A 26,894-nucleotide genomic window follows, 5' to 3' on the forward strand; every position below is an offset into this window, starting at 1 on the left:
GCAAAGTGGCAGCCGTCTTCACGGACGTTCTGCTGAGAACAATGCGGGGAAGTGGGGAGCACTCTGAAGATGGGCAGGGCTGTGTGAGTTTGCTCTTCGTTATCCTCAGATAGTGAGAAAGTTTAAAAACACACAGATGTGATATTGTGAGTCACCATAACATCACCAGTTTTCAGCCCATCGCCCCCAGCCTGGGACCAGAGAGTTAGTGCCCCTACAGAGCAAAGGCCCCATGTCCTATTCTTCACCCCAAAGCCAGCCAGTTCCCCCATTTGGGGCCAGACTGGATCCAATGCCTCCTAGAGGGGAAAAGCCCCATGTCCCATTCCTCTGCTCTGAGCCAGTCAGTCCTCCCACACTGGGACTCCATCAGAGCCAGTGCCCCTACAGCGGAAAGTCACCATGTCCCATTCCCCACTCTTGAACCAGCCCATTCCCTTACCTTGGGACTAGATAGGAGGCAGAGCCCTTGAAAAGTCCCTGTATCCAACTTCCCACCTCCCTGAGCCATCTCCTGAAGAAAGAAAGAAGCTGAAAAGTTAGTGAGAGCAGCCCAGTGTGGTTAAATGCCAAGGTAGAAGTTTATTTGCGCTCAGCAGAAATCACACAGTGTAAAGCCAGCCTGTGGGCAGCCAACAGAGAGGAACTTACATGGCGAGGTGGGAATTGAGAGGGAGGACAGGCAATCTGGAGGGTCAAAGACATAAAGACACACATCTGGAAATGCCTCACAAACCCCAGAAGCAGAATGGCTGCGCAAGTCCATGGGCCCATTCGACCTCGACCTCTCAAATCTTATCACACCTCTTAACAGATTGTCTTGTGTCCAATTTCCTATCCTGATCCCCATTGCCCAACCCCCACCTCCCATCCCGTTTCCTGACACCACTCCTATTTCCTCTTCCTTTATGTACAGGGGCAGCTAGCCTGGCTCCTCCTCTTTATTCCCAGTGACTTTTCAAGGCTGTCAGGCTCTTCTTTGCCAGCCACAGACATCTGGGGAAGTAGCTGTTGGCAGGCCAGGAAACAGCCAGCTGTCTGGACAAAAGGCCAGAGTTCCTTGGCTGTACTTGGGGAATAACTGTCCCAACACCTGGCTGAAATAGCAGCTCTCTCGGAGGGCAAGGACTTTGCCAGGAAGCCGTGGAATTTCTCTGCACTAGGCTTCACCCCAGGGAGTGTTGTGGAGCCCAGGCTCTCTCTGCAGGTAGCAAAGATAAGGCACTGTCAGAGACTGAGGTGTCAAAAGAGGAGGTTCTGGCACAAACACATCTTTTGCACTACACTAGTGCTACCTCCCAAAGTCCTGAAAGATGTGGCTGAGCTGCTACCCAAAATGCTGAAATATAATGTGAATCCATTCAAGTCACCTTCCATAGAGGAGGAACCAAAGGGGGCTGTATTACAAGATTTTACAGAGGAGGCAGAGATTACAGACCAGCTTCCGAACCAGCTACATGGACTGAAACAATCCAAACCTAGGTGAAACGAATATGAGGGGATCTGACCAAATGAACCTACTGGGATTCACTAGAGTGCCTCAGCAAGATGAAGAAGAGCCGGGTGATGCTCTTAATTCCAGCTTCCAGAAAGCCATTGGCAAAGTTCCTCCAAGCGCCATAAAGGAAACAGAGGCATCATGGGGTGACTGGTGAAGCATTGTCATGGCCTGGATACTGGGAAGGGCCAGGGCATGAAGAGCAGAGCTCACAGGTCAGTTTTCCAACCCAGAAGAAGGTTGGCAGCGGGAGGACAGTGGCAGGGGTTGCTGACTGATGCGTGGGAAGCAGCGTGGTCCAATGAATGAAGCATTGGCCTGGGACCCATAGACTGCTCTGTTCCTGGCTCTACGCTTGACCTGCTCTGTGACTTTGGACAAGTTACTTTTCCTCCCTCATCTATTTGGATAATAAGCTTTATATACAGACAAGAGGATTATACGGAGAAAATACCATCCCTCTCCAGACAGCTTTTGGAGGGGCTATGATGCCTCATTCTTCGGAACAAACACGATTTGGGGTTGAGAGGAAACTATTCCTGGAGTGAGTTGAGCCTGTAACTGCTCACTGCAGAAATTCTTCACCTTCCTCAGAGGCATATGAACTGGCCACTATTGGAGGCTGGACTAGATGGATCATAGAATCATAGAGCTGGAAGAGACCTCAGGAGGTTTGGGTCACCATGATTTGACCCAGCCTGCCAATTCCCATAGCCCCATGTTCTTTGGGGCAGGGTCTGTCTCTCACTGTGTGTCTGTGTAGCGTCCAGAACGAAATTTTGATTGGGGTTTCTAGGCACTTATCTAATACTAATGAAATATATGGACTAGCGTTATACTGTGAAGGTCTATCATCAGCCACATTCCTAAATGCAGACAGAGAGTTGTTGACTGGATGAGGCCCAAGTTAACCATTTGGAAGGAGTTCAGTTAGCATCTCTGATGGATGCGTAAGACACTTCTTGTGGATCTGTCCACAAAATCCTGGGTAATTGCCTGTGTGAGGGGCGTCAATGACTGAGAATCACTAACCAAGACATATATCAAAAGAACTGAAATACTGGGAAGTTCTTTCTTGAAATACAGATCACAGCAGGGAAAGACCTGGGGGGTTAAAAGAGATGGATGGAGGACATCTGAGCTCTGACAAACAGAATATTAGGCCCTAAAAACAGGAAAGGTTTTTTTTGTATGGGTTAAGGTGTGAATTAAAGTCAGCATATATATCACACCACATGGACAACATTCCAGTTAAAACCAATTTTTTTCTGGTTTACTTTATGTCCCTTGGGACAGGTTTTAAAATAAGCTGAAAAAAATCACTCCTATACTAAAATAAAACTTTCTACATGGGGGTTTAACTGGTATAATAGAACAACGTTTATTGCTGGTAAAACTTTCCTGTGTAGAGAAGGAAGGGGCACTGCTTTTTAGAAATTCAACATATTTTCCTTTTAGTCTTCTGTTACCAAGAGCATATCATCTACTGAAGATTACAAGCGATTTAAATCTAGATATATCATGCAATTAGATTCTTTGGATTTACTAGAATAGTTACACTCAAAATAGAGAATCTGGCTTGTTTTTAAGGAGATGGTAGGAGTAAGAATGAGTAAGAACAATATTCTTTGGGTCATTTCACTATGAATACCCCGAGAGCAAAAACAATCTATTCCAGTCCTGCCACTGGTCTGCTGGGAGACCTTGGGCAAGTCCTTTACTGCTCTCTGGGTCTCTGGTCAAGTCTACACTATAAACTTACATCAGTAGAACTACGTTGCTCAAAGGTTTGAAAAAATCCACAGCCCGAGCGACACAGTTAAACTGACCTAACTCCTGCTGAAGCAAAAATGCAGGACAATGTAGCACTTTAAAGACTAACAAGATGGTTTATTAGGTGATGAGCTTTCATGGGCCAGACCCACTTCCTCAGATCAAATAGTGGAAGAAAATAGTCACAACCATATATACCAAAGGATACAATTAAAAAAAAATGAACACATATGAAAAGGACAAATCACATTTCAGAACAGGAGGGGGATGCGGGGGGGGGGGGGGGGGAGGAAGGAAGGTAAGTGTCTGTGAATTGATGATATTAGAGGTGGGGAGAGTGGGACGTCTGTGAGCTAATGGTCTGGCCCAGAAAGCTCATCATCTAATAAACCATCTTGTTAGTCTTTAAAGTGCTACATTGTCCTGCATTTTGCTTCAGCTACACCAGACTAACACGGCTACATTTCTATCACTAACTCCTGCTGTTACCTACCACTTCTTGCAGAGGTGGATTAATTACTCCAATGGGAGAAGCTTGCCCATTGGCCTAGTAGTAGTGTCTTCACTGAAACTGCTGCAGCATTTTAAGTGTAGACCTGCCCTCTGTCCTGCTCCCACCAGTCACACTTTGTCTGTCTTGTCCACATAGCCTGTGAGCTCTTTGGGGCAGGCCCTGCTCAGTGGGGCCCTGGTCTCCATTAGGGACCCTAGGCTGGACTGTAATGCAAACTGAGCATGCTGACAGCTCCTACAGCCCCACTCCCTGGCTCCCAGGGAAGGAGAGGGATTAAGAAGGCTGTGAAGGGGAGCGGTGGGTCACAACAAGGCACGGAGGGAGGCTGAGGCAGCAAAGAGGAAATGAGAGAGGTGATGAAGCTGACAGGTAGGGCACCCTGTGGTTCAGACTTAGGGCTTGTATTTAATTTATTTATTACTGATCTAATGAAGAAGGGGAGCAGTGATGTGGCAACAGTTGCAGATGACAATTATTTTAGGCTAGTCTCATACAAAGGAGGATGAGTAACTACAGAGGGATCTAGCGAAGCTGGGGCAATGTGACAGGCAGAGGGAATTCAGTGCAGATAAGGGTGAGGTAATGCACTGGACAACAGCATGCCTTCATTTTTAATTAAGATTCAGTTTAGCTAGGAAGTGCTTAGATACTACAGTGATGGGTGCTATAAAAACCCTACTATTGAAAGATAAGAGATATCTCCATTCATTTGATAAGGAAGTGCTGCTTAAAAAGGAATGGCAGTACATGGCCAATGAAAAGGAACAACATCTGTGAAGAAAGACCTACAAGTCTTGGTGAATGAAAATCTCTGAGCAATATGCAGCCGGGGCTAACAAAGAAACACGCACACAGAAGACAAATAAACAGTTGGACAGAAAATAATACTGAGAATATTTTAATGCCACTATATAAATTAGTGATGTGTGCAGTTCTGGTCACCCCATCTCAAAGAGGCTACAGGAGAAATGGAAGGTATTCCGAGATGGGTAACAAGAATAATTACAGGCCTGGAAGAGACTTTTTGTAGGACAAGAGACTGAAAAGACTGGAACTGCAGCAGAGAAGAGATGAATGGTATATAGAAAATGCTCTTATTTGCCCTCTCTCTTCATACAAAAGCAAGGGAACAGTCAGTGAAATTGAGAGACAGAAAATGTAAAACCGACAGACATGGTATGCTACACACTGCATAAATACAGGCTGTCCTCGCTATAAGTCCAAGCTATGTCCCAAAAAAACTTGGACTTATAGTGAAACAACTTAAAGCGAGTAATTTTTTTTCCCACAGCTGACTTCTATTTAAGTAAATTGGGCTTGGGGTTTTTTTGTGCAAGTTATAGTGAGGAATGGGAGGACTTATAATGCATCAGTTCCTACAAACGTTAACTATTTTAGTGTGAAATGGATGTATAATGGGACACCCTGTAACCTGTGCAAATCTCCGCCATAAGATGCATGGAGGCCAACAGTAACACTGACATTAGACACTGATGTGAACGACAGAAATATCAGCCTAGTAGTTACAATGGCTAGGGGGAACTTTTATAAGAAATGCTTATGTGAAGAGTAGAAGCCAACTACTCATTTCCCGGGTAGATGCAGCATGTCCCCCTATGAGTAGGCTACTGGAAAACATTTCATTAGGGGAGTTTTACACCTTCCTTCAAGGAGGGGTAATAGCCACTTTTGGAGACAGGTGATGGTGGTAGCAGAACAATTGCTCTGATCCTATGGAAGAGAGACCACTCTGGATGCTGGGTCCAGTTCCGATGTCCACACTTTAAAAAGGCTATTGTGAAACTGGAGAGGGTTCAGAGAAGGGCTACACAGAATGACCTGTAACATGCCTTACAGCGAGAGGAAACTCAGGGAGCTCGAGCTATAGAAGGGTAGATAGAGAGGTGATCTGAGCACAGTCTCGTGGTACCTACACGAAGATCATACTGCTGACACCAAAGGGCTCTTTGCTCTAGCAGACCACAGTCCAGGGGCTGGGAGATGAGGTCAGCAGTGTTCAAACAGCAAATAAGAGATAGGATTTTACAGGATTGTAGTGAACCCCGGGAATGGATCCCAAAGGCTGTGGTAGGGTCTCCATCACTTGGAGCCTCTAAACTGAGTTTGGATGCCTCTTTCTAAGACACATTTTCTCACTCAACCACAAGTTACTGGGCTGGATGCTGGGTGAGATTCTCAGGCATGTGATGCACAGGAAGTCAGACTAGATGATCTAATGGCCCCTTCTGTTCTGAGCATCTATGAAATCTCTGTGGCAGTTCCTAATCTCCAGAAGACAAATCCTCGCCATGCAGGCAGCTCCCCCGAGTGGGGCCCACACTGATCCCTGCAGGGTTCTCGAACATGGGGCTGATCAGAATGTCTGGGAAGGGAAGGTCAGTAGAGGGTTCTCACCCTTGTGGATTTTCTCGTGTCTCTTGTGGTGGGAGCTGTGGCTGAAGCCCTTCCCACAGAAGGTGCAGATGTAGGGCTTCTCGCCCGTGTGGATGCGCTGGTGCTGGGTCAAGGTGGACTTGTCTGTGAAGCTCTTCCCGCAGTCAGAGCACGTGTAGGGTTTCTCCCCAGTGTGGATGCGCTGGTGCCGGAAGAGGTTGGAGCTGACGCTGAAGCTCTTCCCACAATCGGTACATTTGAAGGGCTTCTCGCCCGTGTGGATCCGCATGTGCTTGATGAGATCGGCATTCTGGCTGAAGGTCTGCCAGCACTCGGTGCACGTGTTCAGCACCTCCACCTTCCTCCTGGCCTTGGCCTTCCCCCCAGTGCCCTCACGCTGCTGCGGTGATGAGCACTTGCCTGGCCTCTTGCCCAATAGGTGCCGCAAGTGTTTCTTCCGGTGGGAGCTGCGGCTGAAGCTCTTCCCGCAGTCAATGCACTTGTAGGGCTTCTCACCAGTGTGGACGCGCTGGTGCTGGGTCAGGTTGGACTTGTCGCTGAAGCTCTTTCCGCAGTCGGGGCAGGCATAAGGTTTCTCCCCAGTGTGGATGCGCTGGTGGCGGCTGAGGCTGGAGCTGACGCCAAAGCATTTCCCACAGTCGGGGCACTTGTAGGGCTTTTCGTCTGTGTGGGTTCTGCGGTGGTTGATCAGGCTACTGTTCTGGGTAAAGCTTTTCCCACACTCGATGCAGATGTTGGGGCTCTCCTCTGTCTGGGTTCCTTGGTGCACTACAAAGTCCTTTCGCTTCTTAATTCCTTGGAGGAGTTTCACTGGCCTCTTCTCCACAGACTCTGGCTCAGGCTCCGGCTCCTCTGGCCTATGTTGGCTCTCACCAGGTTTGTCCTGCTCAGGACTCGAGTTCATGTTCCTCTTGGACTTTCTGGGTGACATCTTCAGCGTCTTGGCTTCCGCTGGATAACGTTTCGGCTCTTCACGCTCACCTGCACCCCAGTGCCAGCTGCAAAATCAAAACAACTCTTTGATTAAATTCTTCTCAAATGTACTGGCATGCATGGGTCATCATCCATCAGGAACACCCGCTCAGAGGTGACATTCTGAGCCCCTTTATTACAGTGCAAAACCATCGCCTAGCCCCAAGACTGCGCCCGCTGAGACATTTTAACAACCCAGTAACAGATTCTCTGACTCAAACACTAGAAAGAGAGCAGACCCCAAGGAGCGGCTTTGGGGGCTACCCTGCCCCGGCCCCCAGGGCAGCACATTCCCCCAGCACTGGGGACCAGGCAGAGGTAGGACCTGGCTTTTCCTCCCCCTGCACCTCAACTTGTCCCAGGACAGTCACTCTGCCTGGGGCATTGGATGGGGTGTATGCAGGGGATGGGGTTAGGAACCAGGAACCTCCCTCGTCCCCCCTCCCCCATTGCTCCCGCTGCCCCTAGCTCAGTCCTACCCCCGTCCCCCTCGGGCTGGGAGACTCAGGCCCTGGCCTGGCCCGGCTGCTCCCCCGAGGCTGGCTCGGCTACTGCGGGCGCTCCGGGGGGAGAACAGCGCTGGAACCCGCACCCCCGCCCGACCCCCCGAGAGCAGCGCTGGGCGGAGAGGAGGCAGAGTCACGTCCCTGCCCGGCCCCGTGCCCAGGGCGCGCCTCTCACCTGCAGGCTGGGCGCGCAGGGAGCCGAGCCGGCTCCAGCCCGGCCGTGCGCAGCGGGGCGCTGGGGAAGCCCGCGGGGAGCAGCCGCGGCGCAGCCCGGGCACCCGGCTCACAATGGAGGCGGCTGCAGCAGCGTCTGACCCGGGAAGCCCAACCCCCGATGTGCCGAGCAGACAGAGAGCAGCCGCCTCCCTCCCTCCGTCCCTTAGCTACAGCCAGGGCCCTCTAGCGACCACACTCCATGCAAACCCGCTCCCTCGGGACTGGAATGCATCAGGTACGGATCTGGCCAGAATCCTGCCCTCCCTCCTAAGCAGAGAGTCCTGGTCCGGAGACGGAGCCCCAGCGAAACCTGCTCCCAGCTCCTAGCCAGGGCTTCAGGGAGCCCTGGGGTCTTTAGTTCAGAAAACTCCTGGCTGGTGTTCCAGTGTCTCTCTTCCTTCCTGTCCCCACCCACTGTGTCCCTGCTTGCTATGCAAAGCCATCTCTTTGGCAGCCTCCTCCACCCAAGTCAATTGGGCCAAGAAATGGTGGTCCGAGGTGGAAGGCAGGTGGGATCCAACCCATGCCATGGGACAGGGTGTGGACTGGTTTATCTGCTACTATGGTCACTCACCTGTTCCCAGAATAGGGGATCTTCCAGTACCTCTGGGCAAGGCCTGAGCCTGTTCCTCCCAGCATGACCTTGGACATGAAATCATGCCAATGCACTGCATCCCCTGTCCTACACTGGGGGAAAACTATTTCTGGTTTTGTTCTGAGTATGGCATGGGATAGAAATCCTAGAAAAGCAGAACTGTCCCAAGTGGCCTGCCTACTCTCTGGGCATGTACCTTTCTGCCAGCGATCCCTCCCTGATCCAGAGGCCAGGCTGTCTGGTCATGGAGGTCCCCTCCAAGGGTCCCACACAACTGAAAGCTCTTTTATCTCCACCCTAGAAGTCTCTGAGCTGCCTGTCTTTTACCCAAGATCTCTTCAGGACCTGGAAGCTATTTTCAGAAACCATGTCGGCAACAGCTGTTGAGTGGGAGAAACTCCTGGCAGAGCCCCTGCTGCACAATCCGCACCTCACTGTGAAGTGGTGGAGTTCCCCTGGGTGTGCTGGATGCCAGTCCTGGCTGGTGCCACCAGACTCAAACAATGGAGGGAGGAGATGGACTAGCCAGTGTATGGGACTGCCTGCTCTGCGTGGTCCTGTCATGTGCCCTAGCATTGCTTCATGCTTCCCTTGCTTGAGCAAGTCCGATGGGAGAGTCAGGGCTTCCTGTCTGTCTCTCACCCTGGACCCTCAAACTCATCATTGGGTCCCTGACCCCGGCCAGTCTCCCCAAGTCCCTGAGTCAGCTGCATGACATCCAGCCAGTACGTGTTCATGCTTCACACCCTCCATTTCCTTGCACACGTCCCACCCCAACACCACGTGGTGGGACCTGCTGCTGCCTGAGGAGGGGGAGGAACCCTGGTGTCTCCACTCCTCTCCTTCGCCAGGGATATTAATTGGCAGCCCCTCCATGGAGCCATAAGCACTGGCACGTACCTGGAACAGGTCATGAACTCACCTAATCCCTGACCCTTCACAGAAAGACGGAGACTCTGGCACACATCTACATGGTGGTGAGGGGCACAGAGCGTACGTCTGGTGGGCCTGGCCACTTGGGCACTGACAGAGGAAATACACTTTGGGTGCCTGGGGACCGGGTATGGATCTCTGGGTGAGGATCTCACATTCACTGGAAAGAAGTACAGTCATCACAGGAGAGTCACCAGGGAGAGACGAAGGTGAGATAGAGCTGGATTCTGTAGCTAGAAAGAGGAGGAGCTGGCTCCCTCCTGGAGTCATGCAGCATGGTGTTGAAACACTTCTATTGTGAATGATGATTACAGTTTACTGTTTCCTAAGTATTTGCTGTTACTTTCTATTCTATTTTGTCTTTACAAAGTTTAAAATGTAAGGTAATCTCCATGGTGTGGTTTTGCCTCTACCTCTCCTCAGAATAGGCATAACCTATCTGGAGTCTGGGTTACAGCACCTACACCTCTCAAGAGAGGGCTAACCACTGGAATATTTTGATACAGGGCTCCCTCAAATTTTCTTGGTCCACTGTGTATAGATAACCAGATTTATCAGGTTCTTAATTAATGTTTGTTTTTTGGAAAATAAAATGAAAATGTGCATGCTTCACATAAATCCTTGCTCTCAGGTAGGGCTGGGATAAGTGGTTTGGCCTCTCTCACCACTGCAGTGTGGGGCCAGGTGAAAAGCACCTCTCCATGGCTGTTGCAGACACAGCTGAGGGAAGGGTGCATGTCCGGATATTCGGCTATCAGAAATAGTCATACACAGTAGGAGCACATTTTAACTTACCTGGGCACTCATTAATGGATTTAAAAGTAGCCATTCTACAAAGGAATTTAAAAAAACAACTACAGAAGGAAATTGCAGAACTGGCTTTCCTATGCAAATCTGACACTCTCTCTCATAGACTGAACAAAGACATGAACAGGATGGGCTGTTATATTCAACACCCAATTGACAGAAAAAGTTAAGTATGGGACACTTGCAGCCCACTCAATTAACCTCATTAGCACCAGCACTACAATAGAGAGGTATTTTTTTCTTCCCCTCTCTTCTTTTTCTGTTGTATATTGTGAGGCTCCCCCTTTTTTCTCCACTTTCATCTGAGCAAGTGTCTTGCCCGCGTAATCTCATGATACTCTCTATATATATATTTGTTAGTCTCTAAGATGTTACAGGACTGCTTCTTTTTGTATAGTTACAGACTAACATAGCTACCCTGCTGAGATCTCTGAAATATATAATAGATAAGACCATAAGAAAGGCCATGCTGGGACAGACAAATGGTCCATCTAGCCCAGTAGCCTGTCTGCCGACAGTGGCCAGCACCAGATGCCCCGGAGGGGGTGGACTGAAGACAATGATCAAGCGATTTGTCTCGTACTATCCATCTCCAGCCTCTGACACACAAAGGCCAGGGACACCATTCCTACTCCCTGGCAAATAGCCTTTTATGGACTTGACCTCCATGAATTTATATAGCTTCTCTTTAAACTGTTATAGTTCTAGCCTTCACAGCCTCCTCTGGCAAGGAGTTCCACAGGTTGACTATGTGCTGTGTGAAGAACTTTCCCTTATTAGTTTTAAACCTGCTACCCATTAATTTCATTTGGTGTCCTCTAGTCCTTATATTATGGGAACTAATAAATAACTTTTCTTTATTCACCCTTTCCACACCACTCATAATTTTATATACCTCTATCATATCCCCCCTAAGTCTCCTCTTTTCCAAACTGAAAAGTCCCAGTCGCTTTAGCCTCTCTTCATATGGGACCTGTTCCAAACCCCTCAGCATTTTAGTTGCCCTTTTCTGAACCCTTTTCAAGGCCAAAATATCTTTTTTGAGGTGAGGAGACCACATCTGTACACAGTACTCAAGATGTGGGAGTACCATAGTTCTATACAGGGGCAGTAAGATATTCTGGGTCTTATTTTCTATCCCTTTCTTAATAATTCCTAACATTCTATTTGCCTTTTTGACCACCGCAGCACACTTTGTGGACATTTTCAGAGAACTATCCACGATAACTCCAAGATCTCTTTCCTGTTTTGTCGTAGCCAAATTAGCCCCCATCATACTATATGTATAGTTGGGGTTATTTTTTCCAACGTGCATTATTTTACACTTATCCTCATTAAACTTCATTTGCCATTTTGTTGCTCAGTCACTCAGTTTGGTGAGATCTTTTTGAAGTTTTTCACAGTCTGCTTCTGTCTTGACTATCCTAAACAGTTTAGTATCATCCGCAAACTTTACTACCTCACTGCTTACCCCTTTCTCCAGATCATTTATGAATAAGTTGAATAGGATTGGTCCTAGGACTGACCCTTGGAGGACACCACTAGTTACCCCTCTCCATTCTGAAAATTTAGCATTTATTCCTACCCTTTGTTTCTTGTCTTTTAACCAGTTATCAATCCATGAAAGGACCTTCCCTCTTATCCCATGACAATGTAATTTACACAAGAGCCTTTGGTGAGGGACTTTGTCAAAGGCTTTCTTAAAATCTAAGTATACTACATCTACTGGATCCCCCTTGGCCACATATTTGTTAACCCCTTCATAGAACTCTAACAGATTAGTAAGACATGATTTCCCTTTACAGAAACCATGTTGACTTTTGCCCAACAAACTATGTTCTTCTATGTGCCTAACAATTTTATTGTTAACTATTGTTTCGACTAATTTGCCCGGTACCAATATTAGACTTACTGGTCTGTAATTGCCAGGATCCCCTTTAGAGACCTTTTTAAATATTAGTGTCACGTTAGCTATTTTCAGTCAGTAGGTACGGAAGCCGATTTAAAGGATAGATTACAAACCACAGTTAACAGTTCTGAAATTTCCCATTTGAGTTCGTTTAGATCTCTTGGGTGAATACTATCTGGTCCCGGTGATTTGTTAACGTTAAGTTTTTCTATTTGTTCCAAAACCTCCTCTAATGACACTTCAATCTGGGACAGTTCCTCAGATTCATCTCCCACAAAGGGCGGTGCAGGTTTGGGAATCTCCCCAACATCCTCAGCCATGAAGACTGATGCAAAGAAATCATTTAGTTTCTCCGCAATGGCTTTATCGTCCTTGATTGGTCCTTTTGTATTGTCTAGGGGACCCACTAGTTTTTTTGCAGGCTTCCTGCTTCTAATGTACTTAAAAATATTTTGCTATTGCTTTTTTGAGTTTTTGGCTAGCTGTTCCTCAAAATCTTTTTTTGCTTTTCTTATTACATTTTTTACACTTAATTTGACAGTGTTTATGTTCCTTTCTATTTATCTCACTGGGATTGGACTTCCATTTCTTGAAAGATGCCTTTTTGTCCCTCACTGCTTCTTTTACATGGTGGGTAAGCCACGGTGACTTTTTTAGGTCTCTTACTATGTTTTCTAATTTGGGGTATACATTTAAGTTGGGCCTCTATTATGGTGTCTTTAAAAAGTTTCCATGCAGCTTGCAGGGATTTGGCTCTCATCACTGTGCCTTTTAATTTCTGTTTAACCAACCTCCTCATTTTTGTGTAATTCCCCTTTTTGAAATTAAATGCCAGAGTGCTGGACTTCTGAGGTGTTCTTCCCACCACAGGAATGTTAAATGTTATTATATTATGGTCACTGTTCCCAAGTGGTCCTGTAATAGTTACCTCCTGGACCTGATCCTGTGCTCCACTCAGGACTAAATCGAGAATTGCCTCTCCCCTTGTGGGTTCCTGTACCAGCTGCTCCAAGAAGCAGTCATTTAAGCCATTGAGAAATTTTATCTCTGCATCTCTTCCTGAGGTGCCATGTACCTAGTCAATATGGGGATAATTGAAATCCCCCATTATTATAGAGTTTTTTATTTTGGTAGCCTCTCTAATCTCCTTTAGCATTTCAATGTCAGTATCACTGTCCTGGTCAGGTGGTCGATAATATATCCCTACTGCTATATTCTTATTTTTGGAGCATGGAATTACTATCCGTAGTGATTCTATTGAACATATTGATTCATTTAAGATTTTTATTTGAATGATAGCTATTTATATGAATGATAGCTATTCCTTTCTCCATCTCTGCCCCCTGCTGGCCCAATAGGGTTATAGCTGTCCTGGTCCCAATCTATAGCACCTTGCTGCCTCCCTGTGGTCATTCTACAGTATAACTCCCTCCTACCAGACCCCTCCCATTCCATTTTGAGAAAGCACCAAACTCCAGGCACATCCCATTATCCTGGCACAACCAATCCCTTACCTCTCTTTAAGTTATGATAAGAGGAAGCTGAATCCCCAATTTAGTGGTCCTAGCTCTTACCATTTAGGAGGGGTTCTTGGACAAATGGACTCAAAGACAGATGCACATTTCTAAAATATATAGTATAATAGATTAAGGGGTCACGACACCAAAGAAATAAAGTGACTCTGTAGCCTAGTTTTTCAAGGTGGATGGCCCAGGGTCAAATCCTCCTGCTTCTTCGAATCTAAGCTTTTCCTTCTATGTGACCCACGACCTAAAGAGAGATGTAGCTATTTGTGATACAGCAGTGGAATGTTGAGAATCAGGGCTTCTGGCAGAGAAATATGTTTAGAGCCTGGGTTACTGACAGGGTAATCAAGTACATAGAAATGGCCTGTGTATTCTGAAAGACACCACTGGTAAAGGCATGAAAGTTGGACCTGGCATCATAGGGATCTCAGATCTATTTCCGGGATCTAGTTTAGCCAAACCAGTTGTGAACAACAGAAATGACAACATGACTCACAGAAATGTGCATAGAGCTTAGTCCCCTGGCTCACAACCCAGTGCACCTTCTCCTGGGCCAAGTGATATTTTGTGTGAGTCCCTCTCACACATGAGATTTTGTGTGAGATACAGGCAGACCTGCCAGGGCTGCAGATGCAAGTGTTGGCAGGTTGGGGCAATTTGTCCACTTCAGGCCAAAGTCTAAAGACAAAGAATCTGAACTAATCTGTACAGCCTGATCTAGAGGAATGCTTTGATTGTTTATCAACAAAAACTAATATACACACTGGTTCTCATTTATCTAATTTATTTAGACTTTCAAAAAAACCTTTTGACAAAGTCCCTCAGCAGAGGCTCTTAAGGCAGCCATGTAGTCAAGGGATGAATGAGAAATGTACTGTTATGAACTGGACACTGGCTAAGAGGCAGAAAATAAAAATGATAAATAGTCAGTTTTTCAATGTGGCAAGAGGTTAACAGTGTGATTCTTTCACAGTCCTGTATTAGGACTAGTTAGGGGGACTGGATAGCAGGTGTGAAAAATCAGGGCATCAGAGGTGTCAATGCAAGTGGTAGGGAGAAAAAAATCCTATGTAAGACAAAGCGCCTGATAAGAGGGACAGTCCTGATAAAATTGGGACATCTGGTCACCCTTGCACCATAGGCATAGTTTGACTTCTATATTTGGAGGGCAGCTCCAGTCAGGCCAAGGGGAACACACTTGGGGGACAAGAGGGGACACCAAATTCTACACCTGCCTGAGGCTTGCTCTTTGGTGGGGGGATGCTTCTTGCCCCTCCTAAACTACATCCGTGCCTAGGACTAATGCTGCTTAATGTGAGAACTGAGGTGGCAAATTTTGCAGAGAATACAACATTCCTTTGTGAATAAAGGCAGCTGAGTAACTTAGAGGGGATCTAACAACACTAGATGAACTAGACAACATGACAGCAGATGCAATTCAGTGCAGGTAAGTGCAATACAGTGCACTTTGATCCATATCATACCATCAGTTTAAAATCAGATTTCATTCTTCTGGGAAGTGTTGAAATACTACAGTGATGAGGTCTATGAAAAAACCTTATGATTCACAGAGAAGCTGAGATTTTTCAAAACTATTTAAAGGATTTGGACACCCAGCTCTGGAAATGGGGATGAAATTTTCAAAAATGCATAAAGGCCATATTTTTACAGTTATTTAGGCATCTAAAGGGAATTTCACAATCACCTACATGTCTAACACCCATTCATTTGAGGGGGGTTTGTCGAGACCCCCACTAGACACCTATCTGAATCTCTAGGTGCCTAAATACCTTTGAAAAAGTGGCCTGAAGTGACACAGGAGAACAACTTTTCTTGTTGGGATTGGCCCTGCTTTGCACAGGGGCTGGACTCGATGACCTCCTGAGGTCTCTTCCAGCGCTGGGATTCTATGATTCTATGACTTTCAGGAGGAATTAGATTCTTAAGTGCTTAAGTCAACTTTGAAAATGAGATAGTGATGCAATGTTGAATAGAACAATGCCTAAATACCATTACGGATCTGGGCCTAAATCACTTAGGAGCTTTTAAAAACCCCACCTTGGGCATCCAAACTCCTTAGGCTGCTTTGAAAGTCTCTGCCAATATAGATATCTATTTAATTTCCCTATTCACTTCAAAAGGGAGAGTTTTGCTTGGAAATGGCTGGCACCATGTGGCCCATTAACAGGGACGATATCATCTACTCATACAAACAGCTAGGATCTAAATTAAGTGCAAGAACTAAGGAAAGAGATGCAGGTGTCATGCTAGACAGATGAATGAAAACCTCTCCACAATGCATGATAGTGGATAAAAATAAAGTATGGATAAACACTTGGATAGAAAATAATACTGAATATTCTAATGCCACTATGTAAATTGATGGGACACCCAAAGCAGGAATACTGCATTCAGATCCGGTCATCCCACCTCAAAAAGGATAGAGCAGAATTAGAGGGGGTTCAGAGACAGAAGACAAACATTGTTAGAGCGCAGAAGAGACTTCTTTATGAGAAGGGGATGAAAAGACTGGAACTATTTAGACTACAGAGATGATGAAAAAGAGGGCACGTGATGTAGGTGTATAAACAGGAGAGAGAAAGTACCAGTAAATTAGGTTCCCAACTCTCCCTCTCATATTACAAGAAAAAGGAGATGGCCAGTGAAATAAAGGGTACTAAAACCAGCAGCAAGAAATACTGTTCTACACAATGCATGACTAGCATGTGGAACTCACTGCCACAACATGTTATCGAGGCAAAGAATAGGATGCCAAAAAAGGAGAATTAAACAAAGCTATGGGAATGATAAAAATATCCAAAGTTGCCATGGTTAGGATAAAGATTTCTAAGGGATCTTTATATTGAGGCCATAAGCCAACTAATTAACATCCTGGGAACAAGCAGCCACTTTCCCCCCATGGACATGTTATTGCAAAATTGTCCCTTATGGGAGTTTCACACCTTCCTTTGAGGTATGTGGTTCATAGCCACTTTTAGAAAAAGGGGACTGGAGTAGTTTGACTGCTGGTCTGATGACATGTAGCAATTTCTACTCTCCAGGCCACACAGTGCTGTCTTTCTCTCTCTCTGTAGTTCACACCAATCCCACCTCGGGCTCTTTAGTATGCACCCTGCGCTCTAGAATGTCTGAGTGGGGTAGGGCCATAATGGCAGGAAGGACACCGAATTCCTTCCTTTATGGATTTTCTCATGTCTCTTGTGGTGGGAGCTGTGACTAAAGCTTTTCCCGCAATAAGCACATATATAGGGTTTCTCGCCCGTGTGGATCCGGTAATGCTGGGTGAGGGTGGATTTGTCAGTGAAGCTTTTCCCGCAGTCAGAGCACGTGTAGGGTTTCTCTCCCGTGTGGATCCTCTGGTGTCTGATCAGGTTAGAGCTGACGTTGAATCTTTTCCCGCAGTCGGGACACTCGTAGGGTTTCTCGCCCGTGTGGATCCGCATGTGTTTGACCAGGTCCGAGTTCTGGCTAAAGCTCTGCCAGCACTCGGCGCATGTGTTGGGGATCTCGATGGCTGAGGTTCTCTTCTTTGATGCTTTGGTTTCTTTCACCTTCCCAACAGCAGTGCTTTCCCGGTGGGTGCATTTACCTTGCCTCTTCCCTGGAGGGCTCCTCAGATGTCTCTTGTGGTGGGAGCTGCGGCTAAAGCTCTTCCCGCAGTCGATGCACATGTAGGGCTTCTCACCCGTGTGGACGCGCTGGTGTTGAGTCAGGGTCGACTTGTCCGTGAAGTTTTTCCCACAGTCAGGGCAGTTGTAGGGTTTCTCCCCTGTGTGGGTTCTCTGGTGCCGGATGAGGTTTGAGCTGACGCTGAAGCTTTTCCCACAGTCAATGCATTTATAGGGCTTCTCCCCTGTGTGGATTCGCCGATGATTAATAAGGTCTGAACTCTGAAGGAAGCTTTTCCCACACTCAATGCAGATGTTGGGCCTTTCCCCCATGAATGTTCTCCGGCGGACAATGGTACCTTTGCGTTTCCTCACACCTTGCATGCTGTGAGCAGACTTACTTTCCTCTGGAGTGTTTTGCTGCTGTGCTTCTGATTCATCTGGACTCCTAGGGGATTTTTCCTGCTCAGGGCTCTCAGAAACACTGCCTTTGGATCTTATCAGAGACATCTTATATGGTTCCTCCATCTCAGACCGTTCTCCTTGTCACTCACAGCTGGAATAAAGAGAGAATCCAGAAATGAGACATTGCCTATGCTGGGGGGAAAGGGAACCTCAGAAGGGGAACAGGAAATCCAACGCCTCTGACAAATTATCTTTGAATTTATCACAATAAAAAAACCTTCACCTTTCATGAGCCCTACATTCATGAAAGCATCATGGACCTAGCAAAGCCACTACACTCTTCCAAGACTCCACTGTCATCATGCCTACAAGCATCTCAGTAATTGTAAGCTATGACCACTCTTTATCACACTGGTCACAATTACCTAACTGTTCCTTTGGGCATCCCCCAGTTTGCTGTGTTTGCAGATTGTACTTCAGATTGTACACACTCTTAGGAGCAGCAACTGTCTATACACAATGTGTAGCACAACAGAACTGGGCGCCCACAGGACAATTACTAATGCTAAAAGCTGTGGGTGCTCTGCACCTCTCAAAATCTGCCCTTCTATTTACAGAGGGGAACATTTTAAGTACTGAAATAAATTACCTAGAGTCCAGGGAGGATGAGGAATCTCCATCATTGGAGGTTTTTTGCAAACAGGTTAGACAAATACCTGTCAGAGATGGTGTACATCAGAGGTGGGAACCTCAGGCCCAGGGGCTGGATGTGGCCCCTGGCTTGCCTAGATACAGCCCCCAAGGCTCAGGACCGACCCCAGCACTGGGGAGCCCTCCAGCCCCTCCCCCCCCCCCCCACCGCGAGGATGGAGCACACAAAATATAGTAGGCTGGGCCTCCCTAGGCTCTGGTGTGCAAGGGAAATGTGGTGAGCCTCTTTCTCCTTCTCACGCGGGAGCTACATCATTGAGGGGGAGTTGTGTTTGTTGTTTTGTTGTTGTTTCTGCTTCTCACTTGTGTGTGGTCCCAGACTGATTTTTCTTGATGTCAGAGGCCCTTGACCCAAAAAAGGTTCCCCACCCCTGATGTGGGACCTCCTGAGGTCCCTTCTATTCCACATTTCTATGATTTCTATGATGACTCCAACTTTCAAAAGCATCTAAGGGATAGATTTTCAAAGGTGTTTACGAGCCTAAAGATGCCAATAGATGCTACTGAAAAGCTCACTGGGTGCATAAACACATTAGATGCCTAACTCTCACTCAAAGACTCCTAAATGTCCATGGAGATTTTGAAGATTGTATCCACTCTTTAAACATTAAAAATAAATTGATATGATACAATGACCAAAATGCACCCATGCCTTACTAAGTAATCCTCTGAACTTATTATAATTCCCTTTGTCCCTTCTGTCCCCCACTGCTTCTGCCATGACACTCACTTGTGTCACGTCTGAACGCTGGATCCAATCCTGCATGCAGTTAAGCAAGCGATTAACTTATAGCACTGATTTAATTACTTGCATAAGCAATTATTCGCATACAAAAATTTTGCAAGATTGGGCAACTAGGTTGACCTAGGTTACAAGAACCATGTTGGTAATAGAAAGGAATAAAGAAATGAAAACAAGACCCACTCAATCAAAATTAAAAGAGGATAACATAATGCCAATCAACATAGTGTTAGGGACAACAGATCTTGTCAAATAAACTTGATATCATTTTTAAGAAGATTACAAGTTGGGTGATAAAGGAAGAAAACATAAAGTAACTGCTGGCAAAGTATGACTCAAAAATTAGTAGAGTAGTAAAAATGATGAATATAGGTAGGTCAATATTTTAGGACGACTGGGTTCTCTTGGTAAGATGAGCTCATCTGAAATCCTCTCTAGTCCAGCATTCTCTGGTCCGGCAACATCCATGGTCCGTCATGATTTTAGTTAGATGGATGTCCACTTATCATGCATGTGGGCAAGTTTCCCGTAGCCCCATAAAGTTTGTTTACAGCCACCCATGCTGGCTGTCAGTGTTCTGTGCTGTTATTTCATTCTAATTTACACCCAAAATGTCTTTTAAGAGCCCTGTAAGCAGTGGAAGTGTTGGTAATGCTATTAGACAATATTGATCTCCTATGCTTTGGCAAATTCTCTGGTTCGGCATGGGTCAGGTTCCAAGGGTGCCAGACTAGAGATGTTCAAGCTGCATATTTGTTTTAATACAGTCAAAGGTAAAGTTATACATCTAAGAATAAATGTATGTCATGCTTACAGACTGAGGGTCTGTACCCTAGACAGCAGGAACTCTGAAAGGGACTTTGGGGTTCTGGAGGAATCAGCTAACATGAGCTCCCAGCATGATGCTGTAGCTAAGAGATTCAATATGACCCATGGAGGGATAAGCTAGAAATGTTAAATATCGGTTACTTCAATAGTCGATTAACCTCATTAATTCTTATCGGTTACTCGACTATTCTATAGTCCCTGGGGGCGAGGCCAAGCAGCCAGTACGCTCTGGCCCCACTCCTGAGGAGCCCCCTGCCACTATGCTGCTGCCTCTGTATCAGAGGTGGGGGTGCCAGGTGTCCAGTTTTGAACTGGACAGTCCAGTATTTGAGCTTTCTGTTCAGGAAACAAATGGAGAAAATATAAATGAGAAAATAAAAATGTCCGGTATTTTCTAAATAAGATGTAATGTAGATTGTGATGTAATGTCAAGTGTGTCTGGTATTTTTGTTGAAACCATCTGGCAACCCAGAGACAGCAGTGCAGGGTGCCAGGCGGAAGCTGGTCCATAAGGGAAGCCAGTTTAAAAACCAGCCCCCGTCCGGGGTGAGGGACACCTGAGCTCCTGGACCCAGCATGAGCTGGAACTGAGCTGGGCTGCCCTGCCCGCCTGGCTCCTAGTACACTTTAAATGCAGAGCTGCAGTGAGGGTAAGTCTTGGACCCAGCACAAGCCAGAACTGAGCTGGGCTGCTGGCCAGCCTGCTAAAAAATTTACTGGTGGGGGGGGGGGAGGGGGAAGGGAGCCTATACAGGAAGGATGGGCTCCACCTAAACCAGGGTGGAACCAGACTGCTGGCACTAAACATTAAAAAGGCCGTAGAGCAGTTTTTAAACTAAAAGATGGGGGAAAGCCGATTGGTGCGGAGAAGCATGTAAATCGGATGGAGACTTCTCTTAGAGGAGAATCCATTGATAGAGATTCTCTAGGATGTAGTCAGAAAGAGAGGAGGAGAGAGGACAAACAATGGGCCAGAGCAGACAAACAACTGCATATAAAGGAATCCAATGCATCAGGGAAGGGCAGACAAATAACCAGTGGCAATTTTTTAAAGCACTTCTACACAAATGCTAGGAGTCTGACTAATAAGATGGATGAACTAGAGTATCTCGTATTACAGGAGGAGATTGACATAATAGGCATCACTGAAACCTGGTGGAATGAGGAAAATCTGTGGGACACAATCATACCAGGATATAAAATATATCGGAAGGATAGAGCAGGTCGTGTGGTTGGCGGAGTGGCACTGTATGTGAAAGATAAAGTAGAATCAAATGAAATAAAAATATTAAATGAATCAACATCTTCAATAGAATCACTATGGATAATAATTCCATGCTCCAATAATAATAATTTAGCAGTAGGGATATATTATCGACCACCCGACCAGGACAGTGATACTGACATTGAAATGCTAAGGGAGATTAGAGAGGCTACCAAAATAAAGAACTCTATAATAATGAGAGATTTTAATTATGCCCATATTGACTGGGTACATGTCAACTCAGGAAGAGAAGCAGAGATAAAATTTCTCAATAGCTTAAATGACTGCTTCTTGGAGCAGCTGGTACAGGAACCCACAAGGGGAGAGGCAATTCTCGATTTAGTCCTGAGTGGAGCGCAGGATCCCGTCCAGGATATAACTATTACAGGACCGCTTGGGAACAGTGACCATAATATAATAACATTTAACATTCCTGTGGTGGGAAGAACACCTCAGCAGTCCAGCACTCTGGCATTTAATTTAAAAAAGGGGAATTACATAAAAATGAGGAGGTTAGTTAAATGGAAATTAAAAGGCAGAATGACTAGAGCCAAATCCCTGCAAACTACATGGAAACTTTTTAAAGACAAAGCCCTCACTAAAGGCTCTTGTGTAAATTACATTGCCATGGGATAAGAGGGAAGGTCCTTTCATGGATTGATAACTGGTTAAAAGACAGGAAACAAAGGGTAGGAATAAATTGTAAATTTTCAGAATGGAGAGGGGTAACTAGTGGTGTCCCCCAGGGGTCAGTCCTAGGAACAATTCTGTTCAACGTATTCATAAATGATCTGGAGAAAGAGGTAAGGAGTGAGGTAGTAAAGTTTGCAGATGGACTATCTACCTATACCTCATTCTGCAAAGCACCCAGAACACTTGTGTGCCTGAAAAGAACAACAACAATAATAATCAACATAAAAGCAGGATCAAAGGAGCAGCTTTGGAGGATTCTTGCTGGCACTGCCAGGGGCTGGCTTTTCCTCTCTCTGCTCTTTACCCTGTTACCAAGAAAATGTATCTGCTTAGGGTAGGATGCTGCAGAAAAGGGTTTGAGGCAGGCGTGAGCACTGGGAACCTCCCTCCCTCCTGCTGCCTTCGGTAGGCTCAGTCTCCAGGGCCAGAAAATGGGGTATTGTTTTTACATGATAACAAATGACATTTGCCAACTCTTGGTAACATGCCAGTGGGGATAGGATGCAATCAGATTTTACTGCACTGTAGCTTGTGGAGACCAACAGTATCTTCCTCCCCCCACCCTCCACTCCTGGGTTTGTCTTTGCTTAGCTACATAATGGTACAAATTAGAGTCTTTTCTCCACCAGGATTTTAGAGCAGGGAAACAAAACTGTCTTAGTTATTATTCTCCTCTGTAAAAACACCACCTTTGCTGGCAGCAAAGGCAGCCTCACCCTTTCTTCAGTTCTCTGCAAGATTTTCAATAGAGCTCAGCCCCCAAGCAACCGCAACAATGCTCCATGGAAAGGGGGCACCTCCCCCCAACTCTTCTACATGGGGAGGTGTTGGTCCCGGAGCACTTTTGAAAATCTGGCCCTGAATGGGTGTCTCCATCCCGCCGGAAATGCTGTCCTCTTCCTACTGCCTTCTCTGCCCTCCTCGGGCAGGGAGACTCGGGCCCTGGCCCGGCCCGATCCCTCTCCCAGGGCTGGCTGGGCTCCTGCAGGCGCACCGGGAGGTAGAGGCCCGCCCCCCGGGAGCAGCGCTGGAGGACGAGGGGCAGGGGGGGGCAGAGTCACTTCCCTGCCCGGCCTGTGCCCGGGGCGCGCCCCTCACCTGCAGGCTGCGGCTCCGGGGCAGGGCGCGCGGGGCTGGCTCCAGCCGGGCCGGGCGCCGCTGGGGACTGGACCCGGCTCCCCGCACCCCCCGCCAGCTGATCCGCGCGGGCTCCGGGCTCACAATGGAGGCGGCGGCGGCGTCTGACCCAGGAAGTCCAACCCCAGTCTCCAGCGCACACAGCCCGAGAGCAGCCTCCCCTCCGCAGCCACCGCCAGGGCCCTCTGCTGGCACCAGCCCCGCTCGGGGGGAGCCCGCCCCGGGCGCTGCCCACGTCCGGACCCATGGAGCAGAGCCAGCCCCGCGCAGGGGCGCTCCCCTGGCCGGCCCCACAGCTGCTCCGGGCAGGGGCCGATCGCTTCGGCGGCCCCCAGGGGGGGAGCATGGGGAGGTGGCCGCAGGGTGAGACCCGAGACACGCAGGGCCGCAAACACTGCAAGCCAGGCAATAGTATGAGCGACCCCCCCACACACATATACACACACAAGTGCAGGGGTCAATGCATGGGGATGTGACATGGTACTTGTAACAGCTGCGCACACACAGAACACGTTAAATATTGGTTAATGGAATAGTTGATGAACCTCATGAATTCTTATTGGTTACTCCACTATTCTATAGTCTATATTAGAGGCAGCAGTGTGGGGTGCCAGGCAGGAACAAGTCTGCCAGGGGAGCCAGTTTAAAAACCGGTGGTGAGGGTAGGGGTGGGGGGCGGAATGCATGTAGAGTATAGCATTAGCCTATAAGCTTTTGCTTATCGGTTAATCGATTGACTACACTATTACATCCATATCATAAATAAGGTACATTCTTTTGAAGCTGATTATTAAAGCAGAATGAATGCTTTTTTTTTAACAATACCATATTCACTTTATATGAGATTTTGAATCTCACATATGTTCTGCATCATATACCATTCCATCAGCATCTTAGCTATGGAAAATGCAGTAGTGCTGGACCACCTATGGTATAGCTAACAGTACATCTACATGTTTTATTAGTCTTTAAAATGCTACCAGACTATTTGTTGTTTTTAAGTAATAATAACAATAATAGAAACATTCTGGATATTTCTTTGTAACAAATTTATACATTAGACACAGTAACCGACAAATGAAATTAAAAGTAAGGCTATTCAGGAATGAGTTTCATGAACCATGGACTTTCCATAGATACTGTTTGCATGGGGACACAGTAACTCATCTGGGGACTGTCCCTGGAAAGCGGCAAATGCATGGCCACCCTGCCGTGGAGGCATTATTGGCAGGGGAAGAGGGGCAGAGGCAGAGAGGGCATGTGAGGAGGTTGACATGCTTGGGGGGAAGAAGGGTACTAACTCAGGATCTGATATTAGCTATGGTCATGTTCTGAGGGTGTCTGTTACTTCTGGGACTGATAAAAACAAAGTATTCAGGGGCAAGTGCAGCACAGGGAAGGATGAGAAATTAATAAAAGGGAAACAGATTGAGGGCCAGGGGAAGGAATATGAGGGAGAGAGCCCCATTACTCCAGTGCTGCCTTTTGAAACTCCTTTTTCTCCAAAGATGGCCAGAAAAGTTGCACGTGGATCTGCACAAACTGTGGCTGCACCATGGAGACTCCCAGGCATTTGGGTGAATGTGGCCACTTCTTCTTAAAGAGGCTTAAAACTCCAGCCGCAGAAGTTGTGCCTGAAGTCCAAGATCTGCATGGGGCAGGAAGATGAAAAAGTGTAGAAAGAATGCAGGACATGGACAAGGGAGGTACATGTACATGAACTCCACAGCATGAGAACATGGAGGCAACTCCAGGCAACCGTTTCCATCCAAAACAAGAAGCATTTTTCTGGAGTTTAAAAAGGGTGGGGAGCCCACATATCTGAAGGGATTTTGGAATTATTAATATCTACTATATATTTGAGAGAGTTTGTGCATCTGTCTGAGTGTCCATCCATTCGTCTGTGAGTCTGTTCAAGAACTTGTCCTAAGTGGTAAGACTAGGCCCACCAAATTTCATATGCAGCTTCCTCTTATCATAACATAAAGCAAGGTCAGGGTTTGGTTGTGCCAGGACAATGGAAGGTATATGGAATGCGAGCATTTCTCATCCAACGGAAAGGGAGGGCTGTGATAGCAGGGACACAGAGGGGCAGCAAATGCCACAGTCCCAGGGAGCAGCCATCTGCCCCGCCTGGCCCCAGGGAGCAGCCATTGGTAAGGCTGTATAATGCTGAAAAGAAAAAAGGGTGAATATTTGTCACAGATGAGCTTGCGATTTCCACGCACCACCAGACTGTGGGTGGGGTTGTGCTCTTTAAGGAGCAGGCAGTAGGCTGGAGATGTCTGCTTGCAGGTTGTGTAGTCTCGTTGCCCTGTTTCAGACCCTGTGATGCCCATAACTTTGAGCCCCACCAGTCCTGTAAGTTCAGTTTTGGCATTGAAAGAATACGACAGCAACAAAGGCTACATTTCCTCTTCATAGTGACATGTCTCCCTCAGAAGATTAATGTTGACTATCAATATCAAATAATTAGACAGAAAAGGGCAAAATCTGAGGAGATTTTATTTGAATAATTGATAGAAAGCATGATGGGGTGAAATCTGAGGGGATTTTTACTCAATAGTCAATGACCAGAGAACAGGGGAAATCTGAGGGCTGTGATCAATGTCTGACAGCCAGCGAGAGGAAAGGCCAGTATCTGAGGGGACTGTCAGGAGTGTACAAATGATCAAACCTGAGGAGAAAATAATATTTGTCATCAATATTTGTTTATTACAGCGGGGGAGGGAATCTATCTTCTCCTGCTCGTCCATTTCCTGTGGAGATTTTCTATCAATTGTCAATAAATAACTAGAAAGTGCTTGACATGGGCAGCAGGGAGCCCTGGGCCATGCTGCTCAACTGGGGGAGGGGTGGAGAAGAAGCCAGAAAGTTCCTGGCAGTTGCAAGGGGGCAGCAGTAGGGGGAGGGGGTGGAGGTGGAAGATTCCATGGCAGTTGCAAGGTGGCAGCAGTAGGGGGAGGGGGATGGAGGTGGAAGGTTCCATGGCAGTTGGAAGGGGGCAACAGTAGGGGAGGGGGTGGGGGTGGAAGGTTCCATGGCAGTTGGAAGGGGGCAGCAGTAGGGGGAGGGGGTGGAGGTGGAAGGTTCCATGGCAGTTGGAAGGGGGCAGCAGTAGGGGCAGGGGGTGGAGGTGGAAGGTTCCATGGCAGTTGGAAGGGAGCAACAGTAGGAGAGGGGGTAGATGTGGAAGGTTCTGTGGCAGTTGGTGGGGGGCAGCAGTGGGGGAGGGGGGGAGGTGGAAGGTTCCATGGCAGTTGCAAGGTGGCAGCAGTAGGGGAGGGGGTAGATGTGGAAGGTTCCATGGAAGTTGGAAGGGGGCAGCAGTAGGGGAGGGGGTGGAGGTGGAAGGTTCCATGGCAGTTGGAAGGGGGCAGCAGTAGGGGAGGAGGTGGAGGTGGAAGGTTCCATGGCAGTTGGAAGGGGGCAGCAGTAGGGGAGGGGGTGGAGGTAGAAGGTTCCATGGCAGTTGGAAGGGGGCAGCAGTAGGGGAGGGGGTGGAGGTGGAAGGTTCCATGGCAGTTGGAAGGGGGCAGCAGTAGGGGAGGAGGTGGAGGTGGAAGGTTCCATGGCAGTTGGAAGGGGGCAGCAGTAGGGGAGGGGGTGGAGGTGGAAGGTTCCATGGCAGTTGGAAGGGGGCAGCAGTAGGGGAGGGGGTGGAGGTGGAAGGTTCCATGGCAGTTGCAAGGGGGCAGCAGTAGGGGAGGGGGTGGAGGTGGAAGGTTCCATGGCAGTTGGAAGGGAGCAACAGTAGGGGAGCGGGTAGATGTGGAAGGTTCCATGGCAGTTGGAAGGGGGCAGCAGTAGGGTAGGGGGTA

At 47.3% G+C, this 26,894-nt stretch overlaps 3 protein-coding genes across 3 annotated transcripts in view; all 3 read right to left on the reverse strand.

Moving 5' to 3' along the window:
• LOC106731297 (uncharacterized) overlaps nucleotides 1-23,419 on the reverse strand; it is a 146,749-nt gene extending 123,330 nt beyond the window's left edge. Inside the window, exon 1 of the mRNA XM_089771349.1 lies at nucleotides 23,035-23,419. Within this exon, the coding sequence (XP_089627475.1) occupies nucleotides 23,035-23,419 (385 nt within the window). The remainder of the gene's footprint in view (nucleotides 1-23,034) is intronic.
• Nucleotides 563-8,298, reverse strand: LOC149523148 (uncharacterized). The gene is made up of 2 exons (XM_089771407.1): nucleotides 7,854-8,298; nucleotides 563-7,198 (listed from the first exon to the last, which is right to left on the reverse strand). Exon 2 carries the CDS (start codon nucleotides 7,129-7,131, stop codon nucleotides 6,160-6,162), a length of 972 nt encoding a protein of 323 aa, XP_089627533.1. The 5' UTR covers nucleotides 7,132-7,198; nucleotides 7,854-8,298; the 3' UTR covers nucleotides 563-6,159.
• Nucleotides 13,756-23,174, reverse strand: LOC142823163 (uncharacterized). The gene is made up of 2 exons (XM_075913726.2): nucleotides 23,035-23,174; nucleotides 13,756-17,849 (listed from the first exon to the last, which is right to left on the reverse strand). The coding sequence occupies exon 2, from the start codon at nucleotides 17,819-17,821 to the stop codon at nucleotides 16,805-16,807; it is 1,017 nt and encodes a 338-aa protein (XP_075769841.1). The 5' UTR covers nucleotides 17,822-17,849; nucleotides 23,035-23,174; the 3' UTR covers nucleotides 13,756-16,804.
• Nucleotides 23,420-26,894: the final 3,475 nt, after the last annotated feature.

Source organism: Pelodiscus sinensis, chromosome 19, assembly GCF_052426305.1.
Source record: "Pelodiscus sinensis isolate ZL-2025 chromosome 19, ASM5242630v1, whole genome shotgun sequence".
Lineage (NCBI taxonomy): Eukaryota > Metazoa > Chordata > Testudines > Trionychidae > Pelodiscus > Pelodiscus sinensis.

Excerpts from the sequence above, each read along its gene's own strand:
- LOC142823163 (XM_075913726.2), bottom strand. The coding sequence starts at position 17,821 with ATGGAGGAACCATATAAGATGTCTCTGATAAGATCCAAAGGCAGTGTT.
- LOC149523148 (XM_089771407.1), bottom strand. The coding sequence starts at position 7,131 with ATGTCACCCAGAAAGTCCAAGAGGAACATGAACTCGAGTCCTGAGCAG.